We start from the raw sequence: 21,761 nt of genomic DNA on the forward strand, positions 1-21,761 counted from the left end.
GGACGATCACTTGATCCCAGGAGTTCGAGGCTGCAGTGAGCCATGATGCTGCCTCTGCACTCCAGCCTGGGAGACAGAGTGAGACCCTGTCTTTAAAGCAACAACGACAATGACAAAATGGGAAAAAAGAAAAAAAAATAAAAATAAAAAAACAAAGTGATTATGTTGAATTGAAATGAGGGCAGCATGAAAAGAGCATTTTAAAATAAAATATTGCAAAATAAATCTGAGTTTCAAGTTTTTAGTCTTTAAAATAACTATGTGGATCACCATGCTTAATTGCATTTTAACATTAATAAACACTTTTTCTGAGAGGTCCCTTGGGGCGTTCCTAATAAAGCAGCTGCACACTCAGTTCCCCTGGTAGTTATTCCTTGCTCTTGCTTCTTAATTGGAAAGACCATGACTTGCATTTCTTTCACGCCATCTCGGGGGGCCTGGAATAAGGCTTGGTAAATCCTAGGTGATCAATAAAGGTACAGCTATTCTTATCTGGTGGACACCGCTAAACGACCAGAATTCTGACCTGTGAGTGCCAGGGACAGTTAAATAGCCTTTTGGAATATGCATCACGCAGCAGTTTGTTTTTATTGTGAATTTCCCATATTCTTGCCAAGTCATTAGTATTCATACATTGTGTTACTATCGCTGAGACGGCCACGAGCTCAATAAACTCACCATATCTTTTGTCAGTAAAATCTCATTAATTTGGGCTGCTTTGAGATCTGGAGGTAATTTGGACAGGGATTTCTTCATTGTTTATTTTTTCTTCATAGAGCAAAGAGTGGAAATAAAATTGAAGGGGATATATCTCAAACATTTAAAATATTTTCTTTTCAAGTACATTCAGGCATTTTAGAAATCCATTTACATCATACGATGTGCTAATTTCACATCATTCTTCCTTGCCTATTAAGGCAAATCACCATATCTCTGTTCTTGCAACACATTTATAGACTGGTTAGAGTTGCAATGTATCCTCCAAAACAATCCCACTGCATCTCTAAAAATATTCTATAATGTACACTCTATGTTATTGATACTCATCTCCCTCCAAATACCCTAAATTAGAGGGTTTCCTGAGCTTAATTAGTACTTACACAGTATATTGCTTCTAAAATTTTGAAATTACTGTATAGGTGGTAGTTTAATTATTTTGCTATTAAAATACATAATCATATCGCTTGAAAATTATTTTTAATAAATACTATTTATTACATAGACTATGCAAAATGTTGAGATTTATTCTTGAGTGTGTGTAGCAATGGATTTTCCAGCATCTTAGTGGGGAAAAACAGTAACCTCAGTAGGTGCCCAGACAAATGCTGTGATTCAATGGACTGACATAAAGGCATTCTCACTCGCTTAGGGCAGCTGTAGTTCTGATTTGCAGGTGTGAAATTTTTGCTTCCAATAGCTGTCAGCTAAGAAAATGTAGCTCAGGCTGGGCACGGTGGCTCACGCCTGTAATCCAGCACTTTGGGAGGCTAAGGCGGGCGATCATGAGGTCACGAGATCAAGACCATCCTGGCTAACACAATGAAACCTCTCTATTAAAAATACAAAAATTAGTTGGGCGTGGCAGCGGGCGCCTGTAGTCTCAGCTACTCGGGAGGCTGAGGCAGAAGAATGGCGTGAACCTGGGAGGCGGAGCTTGCAGTGAGCTGAGATTGTGCCACTGCACTCTAGCCTGGGCGACAGAGTGAGATTTCGTCTCAAAAAAAATAAATAAATAAAAAAATAAAATAAAATAAAATAAGAAAAAAAATAAAAGAAAATGTAGCTCAACTAAACCTGATCAATGGCCTGATACTGAAAATCACCCTAGGCTAATTAGGGGACATGACATGGAACAAGTGTCCCAAAACCAGATTTTGAATTTTTGTTCTTTAAATAAGGCTGCATGGGGGAAATGGTCACTTAAAGAGATGGCCTGGATAAGAATGGAGGGATTTTCATTGCTAAAGTGTATTGCCTTAGGGCTTTTCTTGGGCAATAGAGATCTTTTTAGTCTGGTCAACATGCTGCACACATATGCCAATGTGGTGGTACATGGGAAAAAAATTGAGACCAACCACAAAGAAAGAGGTAGGGGTGAATTAAGGGAGACAACTGTCTTAATCTTGGAACACAGATTGCTGTGCCTACATTTTTGGTTTTCTTTTTGTTCCCCATAGCTGCTGACACTCTGTGCACACAGGTAATTAGCATTAATGATGTCACTGGCCATGCAGGTCTCATTATGAAATTAGCTGCTTTGCCCAGTATCTGATTTGGCAAAGCAGCTATTCACATATGTGCCAATGTATGAGGCATTTGGAGAAGAGATCCGGAAAACAATCTGCAGATTGAAAATGAAGACATCCAATTTATAATTTCTGGGTTTAGATGGCACTTCACATTCTTTATGAGTCTAACATCAGTGAAAAAATATCTAATCATGGACTGCTTTTAAAATGTTAAATTTTAAAATATTAGGAATTTAACAGGTTACTGCATTTCTTGTGTGTGTGTGTGTGTGTGTGTGTGTATAAAAATTAATTAGGTGACATATCTTTTTCTCCTTGCTCATAACTTCCCAGCAACATTAATGATTAAAAAAATAACTTTTTAGAAAATGTGAAATTAAGAACAAATTCCATGTAAATTTTCACTCTCCAGCCCTTTTATTAAAAGCTTTTCAATATAGCATTCCTGATTAGAGGATTGGAAAAGGACGGAGTTTTCAGGGGAGAAGCTCGTTAGCAGGCAGGAACTCACCATGGGGAAGGTCCGGATAGGGTTGAGGTAGCTCTCATTAGGGGTGTTACCCAACTTGGAAAGTGCAGCCAGAAGTCCCTGGGCCTCCTTGGACTGGCTCCAGCGATAGCGTTCCAGGTTGAAGAAATGCGCCACGACATGGATGGCTAGGACGAGACGACACCAAACATGTACCCTGTGGCTTCCTCCCTAGTTACTAAAAAATACTGTGTCTCTGTGCTCAAGTTTCTCTGTTCTGGTTTTTGTAATCTCCAAGGAAAAGTGATTTATTTATACATCTTTCACAGTGCTTTGAGTGGAGTGGATTGAATACTTCCAAAGATATTGTACAAAAATCTCCACATTTATTTAAATTATATTAATGAAGTAAATCTCAGTTAATCATAAAGTGTATAGTTATCATGGAAATGGAATAAATGTTATGATATCTCAGCATAATTATATACAATATAATTCTAAAAGAAATAATTATATATAACTTCTTAAGAAATCGGAAAGCATTATTCTAGAATACTGTACATTACACATGCTGATATGTATGTATATGACACAAATGATAGATACCAGGAGATATATTGTTTTTGTTCCCTTTTGTTTTCTGTTTATTCCTTTACACATTTTAGTATACAGTAGTCCCCCCAGTCTAAAGTTTCACTTTCCCCAGTTTAAGTTACCCGAGGTCAACCACAATCAGAAAATATTGAACGGAAAATTCCAGGAGTAAGCAATTTGTGTTTTACATTGCATGCCATTCTGAGTAGTATGATGAAATCTCATGCCATCCCGCTCTGTCCTACCTGGGATGTGAATCATCCCTTTGTCCAGCATATCCAGTAGCCCTCTTGGTTATCAGACCAACTGTCACGGTATCCCAGTGTTTGTGTGCAAGTCATCCTTATTTTGCTTAAAAATGGCCCCAAAGCGCAAAAGTAGTGATGCTGGCAATTCAGCTATGCCAAAGAGAAACGATCAAGTCCTTCCTTTAAGTGAAAAGGTGAAAGTTCTCTACTTAATAAGGAAAGGAAAAAAACTGTATGTGGAAATTGCTAAGATCTATGGTAAGAACAAATCTTCTATCTGAAATTGTGAAGAAAAAAGACACTTGTGCTAGTTTCGCTGTCACACCTCAGACTGCAAAAGTTACAGCCACAGTGCATGATAAGTGCTTATTTATGATGAAAAAGGCATTACATTAGTGGGTGGAAGACATGAAAAGGAACATGTTCCGATGGATGGCAGTCGGGGTCAGTACTATCCACTGTTTCAGGCATCCGCTGTGGGTCTTGGAATGTATCCCCTGCAGACGAGGAGGGACTACTCTATATGTATATATACCCCTGCACATACACATTCACACATACATTTGCATGTGTTATTCCTGGTGGATTGAAATAAGCCAGTATTTATGGAACTAAACATACCTTCTGTATATTCTTAAGAAGTAAATGGAGCTTTCTAATTCTGGGACTTGGTGGTGTCTAAATTCTAAATGAAGAGAACAAGCTTAAGAACACAGCATCGTCTGGCCTGAGGATTCTGTGTCTGATGCTGCTCTTTCCAAATCTGTTGGGAAGCCAGCAGTCACAGCTAGGCAACGACATACTGATGCTTTTCCTGCAAATGAAACTCCTGCTGGGTGGCCAGTTGATAACTGCCATTGGGATCAGATTCATGTGTGAAATGAGGCTTCACTGCCCAGGGTATAGATAATTTCCCAGTTGATATCTTCTTTTCTTCTGCACCCACAGTGAGGAGTAGCATGGCCTATGACTATCATACAGTCTATACAAGTTGTGAATGAGTTACGGGATCCTCCATGGCTGTACCTTGTGGGTTGAGGTATGGAAGAAAATGTGATGGGGAAAAAGAAACAGCAGGAACTTCTGAGAATATTGGTGTCATTTTGGTCCCTGTGGTCCTAGGAGCAGATTTATTTAGAAATGCTGTCTTCTATGCAACCTCTTTTCTTTGTCACCTGAGTTCCTGCTATCACTCCCTTTTCTGATTTGCAAAATGTTCTACTCACGCCTTACAGCTCACTTCAAAAGTTGACTTCTATCACACATTCTTCAATTTCACCAGCACAAATGATAGTATGACCATAGCATTTCTCAGATATTACTGTTGCAGTATCTGTTTATCCCTGCACCCCCTGATGAACTTTCACTCCTCAAGGATGGACTTTATTCATCCTTGAAACCTCAGTACCAGTTTGCATTTGACAATTATTTGCTTAGTGACAATGAGATTACAGAAAGGTAGAAGGGGTAAAGAAAGGGTCAGAAAATCAATCTATAGACGCAACCTTGTTGGAGTAATGCTTTTCTGTTGATATATATATATATACACACACACATATATATATCATATATAACAATTATATATATATAAGTGTATATTGCACATTTTTTCTTTAGCCTTTAAGTTGAAAATCAAGTCAAATATACCTCAGGTTGAGGCTCACCCAAGAAGGCAAAGCATGTGACACTGTTTCTGCATCATGATGTTTACTGCCTCCTTGTGGCTTCAGAGAGGTTAGCACCCATGAGGTACTCTATTTCCTCCCAGGGTGCTTTGTCAACATATACGGCATGTCGATGAAGGGGCAGCCTTGTTTAGCCTCAGCATCCACAAAGCTGGAAAGGCTTATCTAGCAGGAGTCCCTTCCAATATGTTACATGCAAAACGGAAACTATTTGCTAAATTGAACACAAACATTGTCCAGTATTCCTAAATGCTGTTTTCTGATAACTATCTCAAAGTCTTTAAAAAGCAGGTAGTACGCTTCATAGCAAACACATTGAATGTTTACTATACAACAGACACTGTTATAAATGCTATAGGCGTATTATCTGATTTAACCCTCCTCAGGTATCAGCCTTCTTCTCATTTCACAGACCAGTATCCAAAGAGTTAAGGAATGTGTTGCTCATTAGTGATGAAAGTGGTTTAGTGGTTTGCATGACTCAGTGCTCCATCTTTTGACTATTAAGCTGTATTGCTTCATTTGACTAATGAGCAATTATCATACCTGATTTTTAATTGAAAACTAGCTTTTTTTCTACGGGCTGAGATAAAACTGAATGGTTTACCTGGTGTCTTTAATCTAGAGTCCAACCGTTTCTAAGGCTTCTGACTGATAACAACATTTGGAGTCCTCATTGTAGGTTGGCGTGAATGCTTCTTTTATATTCTGCCCCTTGACCCTTACTCCTCCTCTCCTCCTAGCTTTCTTTAATTCTCTCTCCACAGACTAGTACACTCCAGACAGGGTGTGAAGCTGTTCACAATTTACAGAACTACAGACTGAGTTTCGGACCAAGTTAACTGATATGTTTACCATTGCATAATCCATATGTGATAGTCAGAAATAGAAGGCAAGATAAGTTTTTAATATTTTATAACTTATTTTTGTTGTTGTTGAGACAGAGTCTTACTCTGTCACCCAGGCTGGAGTGCAATGGCATGCTCTCAGCTAACTGCAAACTCCGCCGCCCGGGTTCAAGCAATTCTCCTGCCTCAGCCTCTGAGTAGCTGGGATTACAGGCACGCACCACCATGCCCAGCTAATTTTTAGTAGAGATGGGGTTTTATCATGCTGCCCAGGCTGGTCTCAAACTCCTAAGCTCAGGCAATCTACCCTCCTTGGCCTCCCAAAGTGCTGGGATTACAGGCGTGAGCCACCACACCTGGCCTTATATTTTATAACATTCTTCTCCCCTGTAATGAGTTGTTGATTGCAATTTGTTTTCTGTTAGATTGATTTCCACATGAGAATTTGACATTGTTAAACGAAATTTAAGTATGTTGATTGAATGAACAAAGATATTGAACTACTTATTTATTCTTATTGCCAGGTCTCCCATAATAGAGCTGAAGAAACTAATGAAGGAGTACGAGGAAGCCCCAGATGGTTTTCAAGAGGCAGGTTCTGAGGGAATGTGTAAAAACTATTCTCTCCAGTATTTGTCACACACTTTAAAGTTCATGTCTTACATGTTCCCTTGCTCTTGCTACCTCCATTTTGTTTTCCTTTCACAAGGTAGAACATACAAAGTGGAATATTTTATTTATCTCAGGAATTCTCAGAGAGAAAACTGCTTATGCTGATTTTGTTTGTCTAAACATTTTATTTTCCCCTTAGATCTGATCCTAATTTTACAGCAATCTTGGCTTGGAACTAAAGATACACCAACCGCTAAATTCAGAATTGTTGTGACTTGATAGGCACCAGGGGAGATACTATTTTTGTTCTTTTTTAGACATTATATTTTCTATTCCTTCCCTTCTACATTTTAGGTTCTTAAAAATGTAAGTAGCCACGCTGTTTATGTTACAGAGACAAGGGCTACAGAGATGGGATAAAACAGTGACGTGGTTTGATTTCGCTCTGTCTTAGTCATCAGTATCATTTCATGTTATTAGATTTGATATTAGTATGTAACAGAAAGAATACTGAAGAGGATACTTCTCAGTCACTTAACTTCTTTCAGGCCCTTTTTTCCCATCTGTGAAATGGGTAGATTGTACTAAACAAGGTTATCTAAGCTCCCTTCCAGCTGTGTGGCTCCTGTGTCTTTCTCTGAAGTTTACTGGGAACGTATTTATCATCTAAAAGGGATTTGTAGACCAATATGGAAGTAATGCAAACACGAAGTTCATGTTTTCATGTTTCCAAAGCCAACTCTGGCTTAAATGGGGCTCTTCAGTCTTTTAGTAAATCCAACGCCATTAGCTATGGGGTGAGCTCTCCCTGGGCCTCTGTGGACTTTCTACAGTATGCACTGCTGTGCCCTTGGAGGACCGCAAGACACACATTTCCATAACCCAATTGTGCCAGGCTCAAAGGTGCTATAACTGGATCTTTCTACAATTTTGTGTTCTCCCCGGGTACTTTTAAGAGAGCAGCAATTTTGGAAACACTACACATGCGCATTTAATTGGTGTGTGAATTTCTGAGTTCCAATAAGGAGTTTTACGTTAAAGAGTGAACCAAAAAAAAAAAAAAAAAAAAAAAAAAAAAAAATCATAAAGGCTACTATTAGAGCCAGTTGCCCTGAAAAAGTTCTTTTACCTTCCTTCTTTCATTTTATTTTTCAGGAGATCGAAGTGAGCATAATTGAGGGGAATCTTGGAAGTGTGGTCCGTCTTGCTGTCTTTCTGCCTGCCTGTCAGTGATAACAGTCATTTTGGAGTTAGTCACCTCCTAATTAAACAGCCTTTAGAAACAAGGACCCAGGGACAGATTCTGGCTGTGCTTCTGCAGCCAGAATTTGGCTGCAAACTTTTAAACCTGTGGTCTGATTTCTGTAGGAGGATTCGTTGACTCTGGCACCCTGTGTGTGCCACGCATTTGTAAATCACATTAAATCCTGTCAGGCAGGACTGGGAATGGAGCTTCCCTGAAGCTCCCAGAGCCTCAGGAGGAACTGGTTAGGAGCAATCCTTGAGGGGGTCAGGACTGAAGAGTCTGCGGCTTTAGGGCTGTTCTCAAGCCGGGGTCTCCAAATCTTTATTTTCTGGGCACCCTTATTCTGTGCTCTCTCCTCTCACCCTGCCCTTGTTATGTTTATTGATGTTTGTAGACTAATTTTAGCAACTCATCAGGAGCTGCACTTGGCTAATTGTTCACTCCTAGAACCTGGCAGAAGCAAGCTGCCGACTCTGCCAGGGAGAGCCGCCTGGGTCACTATTTAGACACCCCTTAATGGAAGCTCGAGCTCAAAGTACTACTTTTCAATTGGAAGGGTCTTCAAGGTCTGCTGTGGACCAGGGACTCCAGAAAGATCTGCATTAACAAGAACGAAGAGGCTGTGAAACTATGATTTTTATACCCGTGGGGTTATAGGTCCCCGAAAATGATTTATTAGTGGTTCAAGAATGCTCCGGCAGCTCTTATCATAGGCAGGCAAGCAGGAAGGCAGGAAGCCAAAAGAAGAGTTCCTGTCACTGCATTTTCCGTGATGTCCTTGATTACAGATACCATTGTTTTGCCTCTTCCCTCCTCCTCCCTCGCCTTCTTCCACCAGTCTCTAATTACATCCTTTAATGATTTGACCAATTAAAGCCTGCAGCTCAGCTTATAGGGGAACGGATGAGAAATTAGAGGTTGGCACGCAAACTTCGATGTGGTCGCACTTTTTCCAAGGTTACACACCTCTGTTAAGCCAGCCGGCTGTTTGAAATGCAGCATAATGGGCGATGCTAATAAAACAAGCGCAGGGACATTTTCAGCTGCTCCCAAGTGAATCTACCAGAAGAACACAATGTGAAAAGCAGAGGTGTTTCCATGAAACCAAGGCTTAGCATTTTTTTCCTCCTAAAAGCGCAGTTGCCAGACGCATTTCTCCGTTCATGTGAAATGTAATAATTGCTTTGTCAGGGTTTGGGAGAAGCGGAGAGCTTTCTCCCCAGCCTCCTCCCTCCGTTTGCAGGGAGTGGAAACACCGCAGTGCTGCTGGTTGCTATGGAGGAGTAGGATGAGGGGCACTCTGTTCTGGGTGGCAGTTCTGACCCTGCTGGGGGAACCCCAGGTGATATCTGGGTACCTGGCAAAGCCGTGGGGTTCAGGAGGAAGGGGGCCGAAAAGAACACTTGATTCTCTCCAGGGATGTGTGAGGGACAGAGGGAGAAAGAGCACCCTGCTTTCTCTGGTTGCAGCAGAATGCGAATGTATTATCTTGGACAACTGGCATCGTTTAAATCTTTTCCCTCCGCACACTCTGTTCAGTCCTCCCCAGACTGCTCATAACTCCCTGAACAGCTCATGCGTCTGTGTGCTGTACCATTCCCAGCGTTTCCTTCAACCTCTCTTGCCTGCTGGCCGACTCCTACTCATCCTGTTTTCACCAAATTTTTGAGGACCTCTTGTGTGCCAGGGACCAGGGCAGCCAAGATGTGTAAGGCACAGGCTCAGCCCTGGAGGTGATCAGCTTCTGGGGGAATGAATTTCACTCTGTGGTAGAAAGTATGACCTCAGACCCCTCGTTGAAATGGCTGCATCGGAGGAGGTGGACCAGGATATGAGTCCTGGGCATGGCCATGTCTCACCCATTTAGCACCACGAGGAGGGCAGAGCATTTCAGGCAAGGGGGATCCCTGGAGCAAAGGCACAGAATGCTTAGGAACTCCCAGGAGCTGGGTGTGCCCAAGGGGAAAAGCCAGGGGGTAGTGGCAGGAGATAAGACTGTGGCAAGGGGCACAGGCAGTGGGCACACGCGAGGTCATTGGACCCCTTGGCCAGGCTAAGGGCTTTGGATTTGATCTTATTTGCAATAGCAACAAATGAATAGCCCTGTATTCTCCAAATTTCCAACTAACTCTGGTCCTGACAATAATCTTCACATCTCATTGAAATGTATTTATTTATTATTATTATTATTTTTTGAGACAGAGTTTTGCTCTTGTTGCCTAGGCTGGAGTACAATGATGCAATCTCGGCTCACTGCAACCTCCACCTCCTGGGTTCCGGCGATTCTCCTGCATTAACCTCCCGAGTAGCTGGGATTACAGGTGTGCAGCACCATGCTTGCTAATTTTTGCATTTTTAGTACAGACGGTGTTTCACCGTGTTGGTCAAGCTGGTCTCGAACTCCTGACCTTGGGTGACCCACCCTCCCCAACCTCCCAAAGTGCTGGGATTACAGGCGTGAGCCACCATGCCTGGCCTGTATTAGTATTCTTTTAACTCCACAGAAGAGAGAGCAGGAGGAACTTATCTGATATCACACTACCAATCAGTAGAGAGGTATAACATAATTTGGTCACCTGATTTCAGTCAACTGCTGCTTATACTAAATTATACTCCATCCTAAAACAGCCATGACCACACTAGTTTCAGAAAGATATAGCTGCTATCAGGGTATCTTTAACATGGGGGATATTCATTATATGTTTCTAATGCATTGGTATTATTGATACACGATTACATATAAAGAAATGTACATGCCCAAAAGTTTAAGGAGAAAACTATTTCATAACACACATTTTTCTTATTCTCTGCTTTCTTTTCTGTTGTATTTTTTTTTTTATTTTGAGATGGGGGTCTCACTGTGTTGTCCAGGCTGGAGTGCAGTGGCACAATTTTAGCTCCCTGCAACGTTCACCTCCTGGGCTCAAGTCATCCTCCCACCAAAGCCTCCCAAGTAGCTGGTACCATAGGCATGTGCCACCATGCCCATCTAATTTTTTCATATTTTTGCTAGAGACGGGCTTTCACTATGTTGCCCGGGCTAGTCTCGAACTTCTGAACTCAAGCAATTCACTTGTCTCAGCCTCCTGAAGTGCTGGGATTACAGGCGTGAACCACCGTACCCGGCCTCTTTTCTGATGTATTTTGATGCTGGCTGTTTTTTTCCCCCTTCTCTCTGTAATATCTTTAAAACTTTCTCTTAGAGTTCAATTCTGTCTTAAAGCTATTGTACTATGATAATATTTTTGCCATTTTACTGTTATGCAGAAATCAAGCTATTTAAGATTTTAAAGGAAGCCTAGAGATTCCTTGAATTCCTTCTCTGATGAGCCTATCAAGGAGCAATCTGGTCTCTGGACATCATCCATGATGGGGAATTCAGTACTCTTAGGGGAACTTCATTCTAATTTTAGATAATTTTTAAGGTCCGGAAAAGACTTCCATTCCTAAGCCAAAATCTGTTTCCCTGAGTCTTTATTCCTTCATGCATTTGCTCATTCATGAAAGGTTATTGGTGCCTACGCATACTCAGCACTATTGTGGGCCTTGGAATACAAAGATGAACCAGCCTTATTTTTTCCCCTTTATCCCTGAGCTGGTTTTCTCTAGGACACGATGTCTTTTTACTCTTATTTCCTCACAAACCACAAAGACCTTTTACAAAGCAGTTCTCGGGTTGGTTTAATCCAGTGCCGAAGACAATCAATGGGAGCATCTTCCCCTCATGTCTCACTGCACACCCAAAGTTGTGTTAATTGGCACTCGGGCACCGTCTGTCATGTCTTGTTGCTTAATTAAATTCACATTTGTTTTGAGTGTTCCTTTTACTCTGCCTTTTTTTTTTATGCATGAGAGGATAAAAACAAATGAGGAAAACATTTTATAGTTAAATTAGTTTGAGAGAAACAGTCCTGAATCATAACTCTTTATCGCTCAGATAGCCTTTTATTTCAGTGTCTTTGTTTTCCAGCAAAACCACGAGCTGGTTGATGGCTGCTCCTCCTCCTTTCTTCCTCATCAGAGTTTAACCTTGGCCTTGGATGCTAATTTCTAGTGCCTTCCTCTTGAATTAGAAATATAATAATAACAATAACACTTTATGTGCCGATAAAGCTTCATGTGTTTTCAAGACCCTTTTATGTCCATTACCTCAATATGATTCAGAACTTTGCTCACATGATCTTTCTTTTCTTTTTTCTTTTTTATTGCCCACAATACTATTTGACAGTCATTTTCCTATGACTGCGAATGAGATTTTGAGCAGAGGTCAATTTTATTTCCAAAGTGAATTATGCTGAGTAACAAAGTGTTCCTTTTTCAAATATTTATTATTGTATTATTAACAAGCTTAACTATTCACAAATGAAGTTTCACCAGCTTTTCTTTGACAAATTGAGGTCTTGGTAGGGGAAAACTCTTATGTAAGTATAAATTGAAAATGTAAAAACCCATTTGTATAAGGTTTACAGGGTGAAATAAATGGCTAAGATTTCTTTTACCTAAGGGTGAGACTTGAGGAAGTCAGAGTTAAAACAAAACTATGAAGTTAGGCATCAGATATTGTAAAATCCATCAAGCAATTAGTAAGTACTTACTTGCATTAACAGCTATCCCATAGGCGACCAGTTTGTGAAATTTGAGGTTTTTGTCTAATTGCCTCCTCCACGGTCCTCTGCAGCACTAGAGTAACAAAAAAAAAAATGCCTGATTTATGGAAAAATTACAATGAAAACAGTGTCATGACAGTTAAGAGAGTAGGAATCAGGCTTTGCCTCTAAATGTGACACAAAAGTTAATGGCCGTTAGTCAAACAGGCAAATCAAAAGGTTATTAGTTGCTTTGCTGAACTCTCAGCTCAAAAATGATTGACTTATTAGTTCTCTGGTTATAATTCAAAACTCTTGAATAAGCCTGCTAAAATACATGCCTCACTCAGCTTCTTTGTTTAAAAATTTAAGGTGATAGCCGTCATCCTCATTCATGTGTTTTAGGTAGTCTATAAATTATTCCCACATATACAAAGGCAAATATGCATCTATATATAAATATTCATAAAATTATGATGATGATTACACAGGCATACCTCGGAGATATTGTGGATTTAATTTCAGACCATTGCAATAAAGCAAGTCACACAAAAATTTTGATTTTCTAGTGTATATAAAAGTTACATTTATACCATACTGTAGTCTATTAAGTGTGAAATAGCATTATGTCTAAAAAAAAGTACAGACTTTAATTAAAAAATACTTTATTGCTAAAAAGTGCTGACACAGAGACACAAAGCGAGCACATGGTATTGGAAAAAATGGCGCTAGTATACTCGCTCCACACAGGGTTGCCAGAAGTCTTCAATTTGTAAAAACCATAGTATCTGAGAAGTGCAATAAAGGGAAGTGCAATGAAATGAGGGATGCCTGCATAATACAGTATTTTCCCTGGTAAAAGTTTTTGAAGGACTCATTTTCTGTATGCTATTTTGTTTGACAGGAGGCACAGGTAAGTTCCTAACACAGTGAAATCAATATAATTGGGAAATATCCCATTATGTTTGGTAGAGGTTAAAATCTACATAATAAAATCTATGTACTGTGATTATGCTTTTGTGGGTGAGAACCCTGAGAGATGTTTCCTGGTGGCATTTGTCTCAAAAGCTTATTTGTCGTCTTTCAATCAGAAACAATGATGGTTCCAGCTATTATAATGCACCATCTTCATGGTGCAAATACATCAGGAAACTGTTGAGCAATGAGTTGAGTGTCATGTAGGAAATCAACGGCAACAGCCAAAGCCAAATCAGATAGATGTACTGACTACCGTTTTTCAGTTTTAGCCTTTCTGTTATCTCTAACAAAGAAACCCAAGTTTAAACAGAATAACCGAGAATTTCATAATAAAGTACATTTTTGTTTTCAATGGCACTTATATGAGGAAGTCATAACAACTGAAATTATTTCAAATATTTTAGTACTTACAATACTTGTTCCTCTTATGAATGAAATAAGGTTTCGACTGATAGGTATTAGAATTAGCATGCAGTTAAAATTCAGGCACAGTGCAGACGCTCGCGCCCAAGCCAGTGTTGACTGTCCACATGTAAAGACATAAAAAAGAGATTCAGGGAAAACAAGGATCCAGGGCAAATAAAATGCATTTTGTTTTTTGAAAAAGTAATGTTTAATCATAAACCGTACTTACACCCAAAATAACTCGTGTGTAATGGAAAGACTCCTCCTCTTCATACCAGTAGAACATGTCAATAAACAGATACAAATTTACTCCCAGCCATGAGAGCTAGAGTAGAAAGGAAAGAGAACCAATCAATACTACCTTCAAGCTTTTTCTCTATTCAAAATCACTTGGGGTTCTTTTAACGTAGAATGAAGAGCTTCTCAATATTAATCAGAATCACTCCACATATTTATTTCTCATAGATTAGTTTTTAATAGGATTATAATGGTAAGAAATGATTACCTTTATAAAAAAGATTTTAAACACATATGAGTCAACTTTAAGTGATTTAATGAAACCACAAAAGCTTCTTAATCAATGTTGCTTGACAATGATGTCAAGAAGGAGGAAATCTTTAAGAACAACTCTGAGAGTTCTCTAGAAAAAAATTCCAATTTCATAGTCTAATTCAGAGACTTCATTTGATTTAGAGAAACACTCATACATTATGCAAAAACAAACTACTTGACTTTAAAAGTAATTAAAAATGAGCTCAATCGGAAAACAACTTTGCATGATTCTATAAGGGTAAATTAAATATATCTACTGAATGTTTTCTAACAAGTTTTAGTCTTTTAACCAGAGTAATACTTCAAGCTATTTAGTGTTCCTATACAAGTTTTCCTAAAAACCAAAGACTATTCAATCTGTGTATGTAAAGTTGAATGACGAAATTGATACTTACTACTAATATGAGGGAGAGACCCTCATTCAAAATCCAGCATCCCATCATGATGCTTGTTGCTCTTCGGCTGTCAGCAAATTTCCTTTCCCTCACCTGTGTCTGGATGTTGAGTCCTTCGTGAGGGCTTCCCTAGTAAATTATTTTGTCTTTTTGTCATAGGAAGCACCTACAGGGAGCAGCTCTTGAGGAATTTCTAATTAAAGACTTCTTGCCAAGAGCACATCACCAAGCTGCCTTGCCTCATGACCTGGGTAAATACAAAGCAAGTCTCTGTCTAATGATTCCTTTTGTCAGAGAGTTTATAAGAAAAGAAAACTGGTTTTATTAAATTGTCCTCATGTACTTTATACCTGTTCATTTTCTACATGATTGCAGTCAAGATGATAATAAGTCTTTATGTAAATTTGAGAAATAACCTAACTGCTGAAGGCTGCATATAGCAAAGAACTTTCTCTATTTGTTATTTTTCCTTTTTTTTTGTGGAAACAGAGTCTTGCTGTTTCACCCAGGCTGGAGTGAAGTGGTGCCATCTCGGCTCACTGCAACCTCTGCCCCTGGGTTTAAGGGATTCTCCTGCCTCGGCCTCCTGGGTAGTTGGGATTACAGGTATGCACCACCACGCCTGGCTAGTTTTTGTAATTTTAGTAGTGATGGGTTTTGCCATGTTGGTCAAGCTGGTCTCGAACTCCTGACCTCAGGCGATCCACCTGCCTTGGCCTTCCAAAGTGCTGGGATTACAGGTGTGAGCCACTGCGACCAGCCATAGTTTTTCCACTTCTTTAATTCCTTTTCCCCTCTTTCAAAAAAGCTCTCTATAGAAGACAAAGAGTATGGGCTAAATGAGTATGAATTAAACCATCTTTCAGAAGATGATGAAAAAAGATTCTAAAAAACATCAGATAGAAAACTCTCATATGAATCTAAAAGTGTGACTATAAAAAATGAGCTTTTTTGTGGGACTGATGTAATACATGTCATTAATCACACTTGGTGCACCCATGCGGCAAGTGCAAATATCCTTTCATACTCCAGTCACTCCAGGAGTGGCTGCATGGGAGCCTCGTCTGTCTCTGACTTTGTGTAAATCATAGTTGTTCAATATAATGACCATAATTCTACTCTGGTAGGCAAAATTGTTCCAATTGAAGCAATTTTCTGGCTAGTTTTGGCCCAAATATTTCCTTTAAATTTTTTAGACAAGATGAAAATAGGAGGAGAATCAATTTTGGAAAATTAAATCTCTCCTGTTAAAAACCTGGTAAGAGTAAGAATTGTGAAGATTCATTGATCTTTATTTAACCAGGTACTATTAGGTTAAGGACTTTTCAAGTATTGTCAGTTAAATCATACATGGACTCTATCAGGCAGATATTATTATGCGCACCGTTACAGAAATGTGGAAACAAGCTGAAATGAAGTAACTTGCAGTAGGGGTGGTTGGGATTTGAATTCAGTTCTCTTTGACTTTAACATCTTCGTTTCTAACCGTTACCTTATACTGTCTCTTTTATGAAATACTAATATATGGACCTGTGCACCAAAGCATACTGAATATACAGATATAAATTGTAGTGCTATAAATAGGACTTTTAACTTGTAGGAATTTAATTACAAATAAATGTTGCTGTGTGTGATTAAGTACACTATTTCTACATAACGCCAATGAATTATAGAAAAATGGATAAGTTATTCTATTGTATTAGTAATGTCTTTTATTTTCTGCATTTTGGGGTGCATTGACATCTCAGGGTCTTGCAGTCTTGGGGAGAAACTGCTCAAATCAAGGTTAGCTCATTTCTAGTGATAGCAAACAACTGGTTTGGGAGCATGTTTCTGATATGCAAACCAAACATAGTCCAAACCCCTAACCCTCTCTTTCATTAAACTCTCATACATAGAGTCAACCTCTCCCCTGCCCTCAGTCACCTCAGAACCAGGTACTGGACAACGAGGGACCAATCACACGGGTAGCCCAGGGCCTGCAGAATCTATTCAAATGATCTAATCCTACACCTGCTCCCCTGAGTATACAAACTCGCCCCTTTCCTCCCGTGAAAACCACAAAAAAGGCTCTGCCTCGTGTTCTCCCCTTGATCCTTCTGTCTCCTCATCGATCCCGGTGAAGTATTTTGACAAACAGGTGAGTTTTCCACTTGTCACCCAGCTCTGCGTGTTACCTCTTTTGAGTCTCATTTTCCACATTAGTTTAATGGGACTAACAACACCTACCTTGCAATGTCATTCCCATTCCCCTTTCACTCCTAATCTGCCTCATATGTACACACACTCATAAACACACTCACACTCACACTTAAGATGATGCTTCTTTTGGAGAAGAAGCTTCTTTTGGATTGGCCCATAAAAAATATAGTAAATTTACTTCTTGGAAAAGACATCATTTTTTCGGGATTTTTTCGCTGTAGAAATATATGAAAGCACAGGCATTTTTGGCAGCTTTGACCTGAGATTAGAGTGCAGTTAGTAAGATATCTTTAGTAGCTTCTTTAACCGTGAGCACTATAAAGATGTAAAGTCTTTATATTCATTTCTTTAAGCCAATAATCTTCCATGATAAAATGATTTGTTATTTCTGAAGTGTTTAGGATTTACATATCTTAGAGGTCTTATTCAGTTGGGTTATAAAAATTAATTCAGAGAGAATACATCTAGAATTTTATACTATCTCTTCTATTTTAGATTCAATGAGCGTAAGGAAGAGTTGAAATGTTCTTGCCTTCTGTGTTCTTTACCCAGTGTTACAAAGGAGAGACTTATATTGCTGTATGGCAAACCGGGTGCGGTGGCTCAAGCCTGTAATCGCAGCACATTGGGAGGTCGAGGCGGGCGGATCACGAGGTCAGGAGATTGAGACCATCCTGGCTAACATGGAGAAACCCCGTCTTTACTAAAAATACAAAAAAAAAAAAAAAAAAAAAAATTAGCTGGGCTTGGTGGCACATGCCTGTAATCCCAGCTACTTGGGAGGCTGAGGCGGGAGAATCACTTGAACCTGGGAGGTGGAGGTTGCAGTAAGCCGAGATCATGCTACTGCAATCCAGCCTGGGCGACAGAGTGAGACTCCGTCTCAAAAAAAAAAAAAAAAGTGTGGTCACACTTTTCTGTTAATTGCTTAGAGTATTTCTAGTATTACAGTAAAAATAAAACTTAAAGTTTAGTTTTAAAAATTAATCTTTACATGCTCCATCCTTATTTCTAAACGTGATTTATTTATTCCTCATTTTGAATATGGGAAGAATATTGTGTTAAAGTGTAGCTATTATTCCTTTACAGTACACAAAGGTTCACAATTGTATGATGGAAGTATAGCTCATGATTTAACTTGGGCATTTTTCTCATAGATTTTATTTTTATAAAGTTTGTAACAATGCTCAGTTCATTCATATTGAAGAATCATATGTGGACTTCAAATCATATTCAAATTCATTCAAAGCCCAACAATTTTGTATAATTTATGAATATACTTTTTCAACTTTTCTATTTTTATTAATACTTTTAAGAGTAACCTGATGACACCAGTGATTGTTTTGCAATACTGGGATCAGACTTCATGAGACTCATGATACCATGTCTTCTATCACACACAGAAGTCCAACTCAGGTCCACCTGTGGGCTCCTTCACACAAGCACTCAGTTTTTATAAACAAGGTATTAGGTTGCTCTCATTATTTGTTAATTTACCTGTTGACAATTCTGGGAGGCATATCATGCCCAGAGGTCAACCTCAGTTTTTACTTTGTTGAAGGAATCTGTACAGATCACAGCTGAAATCAAGACTCTCAATTACTTTCGAAGAAATGATTCCCAAGTTAATGGGGTTGTGTTTAAAGCGGAAGGGAATTGTACGAAATCTACGGAAATAATATAAATGTTCAGAATTTGATCTATTTTCACCTAATTGTTTTCATCACTAGTAGGTGGTGCTCACTTCATTTCTCAGAATTTTCTCAAAACAAATGAAGTGAAATTTGCCTTGTATCTGTGGTGGCTACTGGCTTTCTAATTAAATGGATATATTCATTGACTCTTTCAGCTCACCACAAAAGATGATGTGGGCTTTTCCCCTTGTAAATCTCACCAGTAACAAACCTATAATGGAAAAAGTAGGAGGGAAACAGAACAAATACATTTCAAAAAGCAGGTTAATTGCTTGTGTATGTGAATGCAAACTCTATACTAATGATGCTACATTGCTACATTCCTCGACTGGTTTTGCTCTATTATATTTTAGTTATTTTTAGTTCCTTAGTTGATCAGTTGACCTAACAAAGAAATACTTTGATTTTCAAGAGCAAGATTGATCGCCTAGTATATTTTGTTGCTGCCTACTGTGATCTAGTTTCTCTGTGGATGTAGCAGAATTCACAACGTATAAAAATAGCATTGCAAAATTATTCTCTCTTATGCATTAAATATGTTTTTGCCTTTTCCTAAAGCATTTATAAACATCTAAGTACTAAGGTGAACATTAGTGGCAACAAAAGAAAAAATGCAAACACATATAATCCCAGATCCTTACACGGTTATTTTGAGGAGTGTTTATTGTGATAATTATGTAATTATATTAGATAAATTATATGTTGGATAAATTTCATTTTTAAAGGAAAAGAAGAACAAAAGAAAAAAGTCCATACATTAACATACGTCTGATTTTTTAACAAAATTTAATTAATTTAAATTAATATTTTACCTTTGCTGAATTAAGTATATTAGGTTTTTATTTCAGAAAACACTGTATTCTCTTAATACCGTTTAAAAGTGGCTTGTGTCACGCACTTAGTTTACATTAACCACTGAAGCTTTCCCCCGTATCTGTGGCGTGATTCTTTCCTTTACCCAACTCTCACAATCTCAAACAAATACTCTGTGAGTCCACTGCCTACATCACACAATCCTAGGCACAGCGGGTATTAGAGGTCTGGCTTCTCTATTTCGAAGCTTACAATGCGGCTGGGGAGGCCACAGGTACATGTGCAATGGCTGAAGGATCATTTAAAGGTGAGGCTATCCTCAAGTGGTAGAAATTGCACAGCTGGGGGCTCCTGACACATGAAGAGACCTAGGTAAGAGCCTCCAGGGAGAATCCTTTGGACAAGGTGGATTGAGGTGACTTTTATAAAAGAAAATAGTGTGAAGAAGAGAAGGAGGAAAGTAAGTTTGAATGTCTAAGTTCTCTCAGAGTCTTGTTCATGCTCCTAAAACATCAAGCAGCAGGCAAAAAATATCCCTGCCTCCATTCCCCTTCTTGCGGTCGCTTTTGGTCTGGTCTTCTAAGCCCAGAATGTCTGTGTTTGGTTCCCTTCCCATTCTCCTGCCCTCATCTTCGTCATCACTCACGTACGTTTGCAATGCATTTCTTCTATTTATCAAGTTACCTAAAATCTTTCTCAAAATTGATGGGATAGCCACTCCTGGTAGGGCATTGGTACTAGGTTACCTGAGGATCCCAGTTCATGAGAGAACAGGGTGACTAATTCATCATTTCTTACCCCAAATTAAGTGGCACAATGCAGACTCCAGTTGTGCAAGTTTTAAATGTCCAATTTTGAAATTTGGTGAAAGCCAGGATTATCATGCTCTTTAAGTGTTTTATATTGCATCTAGCACATATTAGAACTTAATAAACATTTAATCATCCATACAGAACCACATTTACTTCTCTGCTTTTTGACACACAAGACACAGATAGAGTCCCAGGGATTTTCAAAGAGTCAGTGGTTTTCATGAAAGTGTAAAAGTGAAAGGGAAGTTTTCCTTTCTAGGCAGTGAATCATTTAACTTCTGAGTTCAGGAAAATTTAAAGTTTAAGAAGGCTAGTCTAGAAATCCCTTCTTTGCATATCCAAGCTGTTCATCTCTCAAAAGTCAAAGTGGATGCCAGAATTCCATAGATTTCATTTTTCAAGATGAACAGTCATATTTGAACATATTTCAAGCCAGATGGTTTACAGTTCATGTATTTGTTGGCGTTTTCCTGCCACAACAACTAAATATTGAAGACACATATTTGTGATGAGGAGCGCACTTCCAACCATCTTTTCCTGTTGCTCTTTCAGGCTGCGTGCTCACCCCCTCCCCGAGCGCCACATCACTGCATGCCGCAGGGAAGGCTCCCAGCACGCACATGATGAATTACATCCATTTGATTTAATAGACAGGGGATAGGCGAAATCACATAAAACAAGCCTCCTCCAAATACATATTTCTTGTAACAGCCATGAATTTTCCGGTAGCAAATAAGAAAGCAAATGAACAGCTATTGAAATATTCCATTTTCAGGATCCATTTAGACAAGCTGGAAAGTTTACTTTTTATCCTCGTAGTACCTTATAAGTCAGTTTGCCAAACTTTGGGACTATTTGATCAGAGTTCAGAAAAGAACAGGAACATCCGACAAAGGTTTATTATTTTTTTTTAATGCCATCAGATATGAAAATAGCAGCTGGAGAAAGCACTGCACATTTGTTCCGAAGGATGCCAATGTCACTCAGCAGGTTCAGTGATATCTCTCTTCCAGGATGATATGACTTGCAGTTCATTCGTCATCTTATGCACAATTTTTTATTATTCTACTCAGTTGTCAATGTTTGCATTATTGCAGTCTTAAAGCTTCATTTTATTGTCAAAGGGCCATTGGGAAGTTGGACCAAAGCAATACAGAAATTTAAAACATGGAAAATAGAAGAAAGAATGTAAGCACATAAAAGAATTATGTTTGCTTAGTACTATAACAAGATTTCTATGAATTTTCCATAAGCACTTCACAAGAAACCGGCAAAATGGAATAAAGCAAACCTGTCCACTGCCATCATAACCGTCACCCAATGACCCAGAACACATACACACAGAAAGATTCAGTAATATATTTTTAGAGATG

At 38.9% G+C, this 21,761-nt stretch overlaps 1 protein-coding gene across 5 annotated transcripts in view; it reads right to left on the reverse strand.

The window, feature by feature from the left end:
* The window catches only part of LOC105478723 (NADPH oxidase 3), a 101,822-nt gene that overhangs the window by 60,198 nt on the left and 19,863 nt on the right, over positions 1-21,761 (reverse strand). For 4 of the 5 annotated variants that reach the window (XR_985408.2, XM_011736319.2, XM_011736318.2 and 1 more), the window contains exons 2-5: positions 14,150-14,245; positions 13,927-14,037; positions 12,547-12,631; positions 2,761-2,906 (exon numbers count right to left, since the gene is read on the reverse strand). Coding sequence is in view for 4 of the 5 variants with exons in the window: in XM_011736319.2 (XP_011734621.2) it covers positions 2,761-2,906; positions 12,547-12,631; positions 13,927-14,037; positions 14,150-14,245 (438 nt within the window). In the remaining variant the exon portion in view is untranslated. Of the gene's footprint in view, positions 1-2,760; positions 2,907-3,557; positions 3,970-12,546; positions 12,632-13,926; positions 14,038-14,149; positions 14,246-21,761 lie in introns of those variants that run through there. The other variant, XM_011736324.2, reaches the window with a different exon arrangement.

Source organism: Macaca nemestrina, chromosome 5 (assembly GCF_043159975.1).
Source record: "Macaca nemestrina isolate mMacNem1 chromosome 5, mMacNem.hap1, whole genome shotgun sequence".
Taxonomy (NCBI): Eukaryota; Metazoa; Chordata; class Mammalia; order Primates; family Cercopithecidae; genus Macaca; species Macaca nemestrina.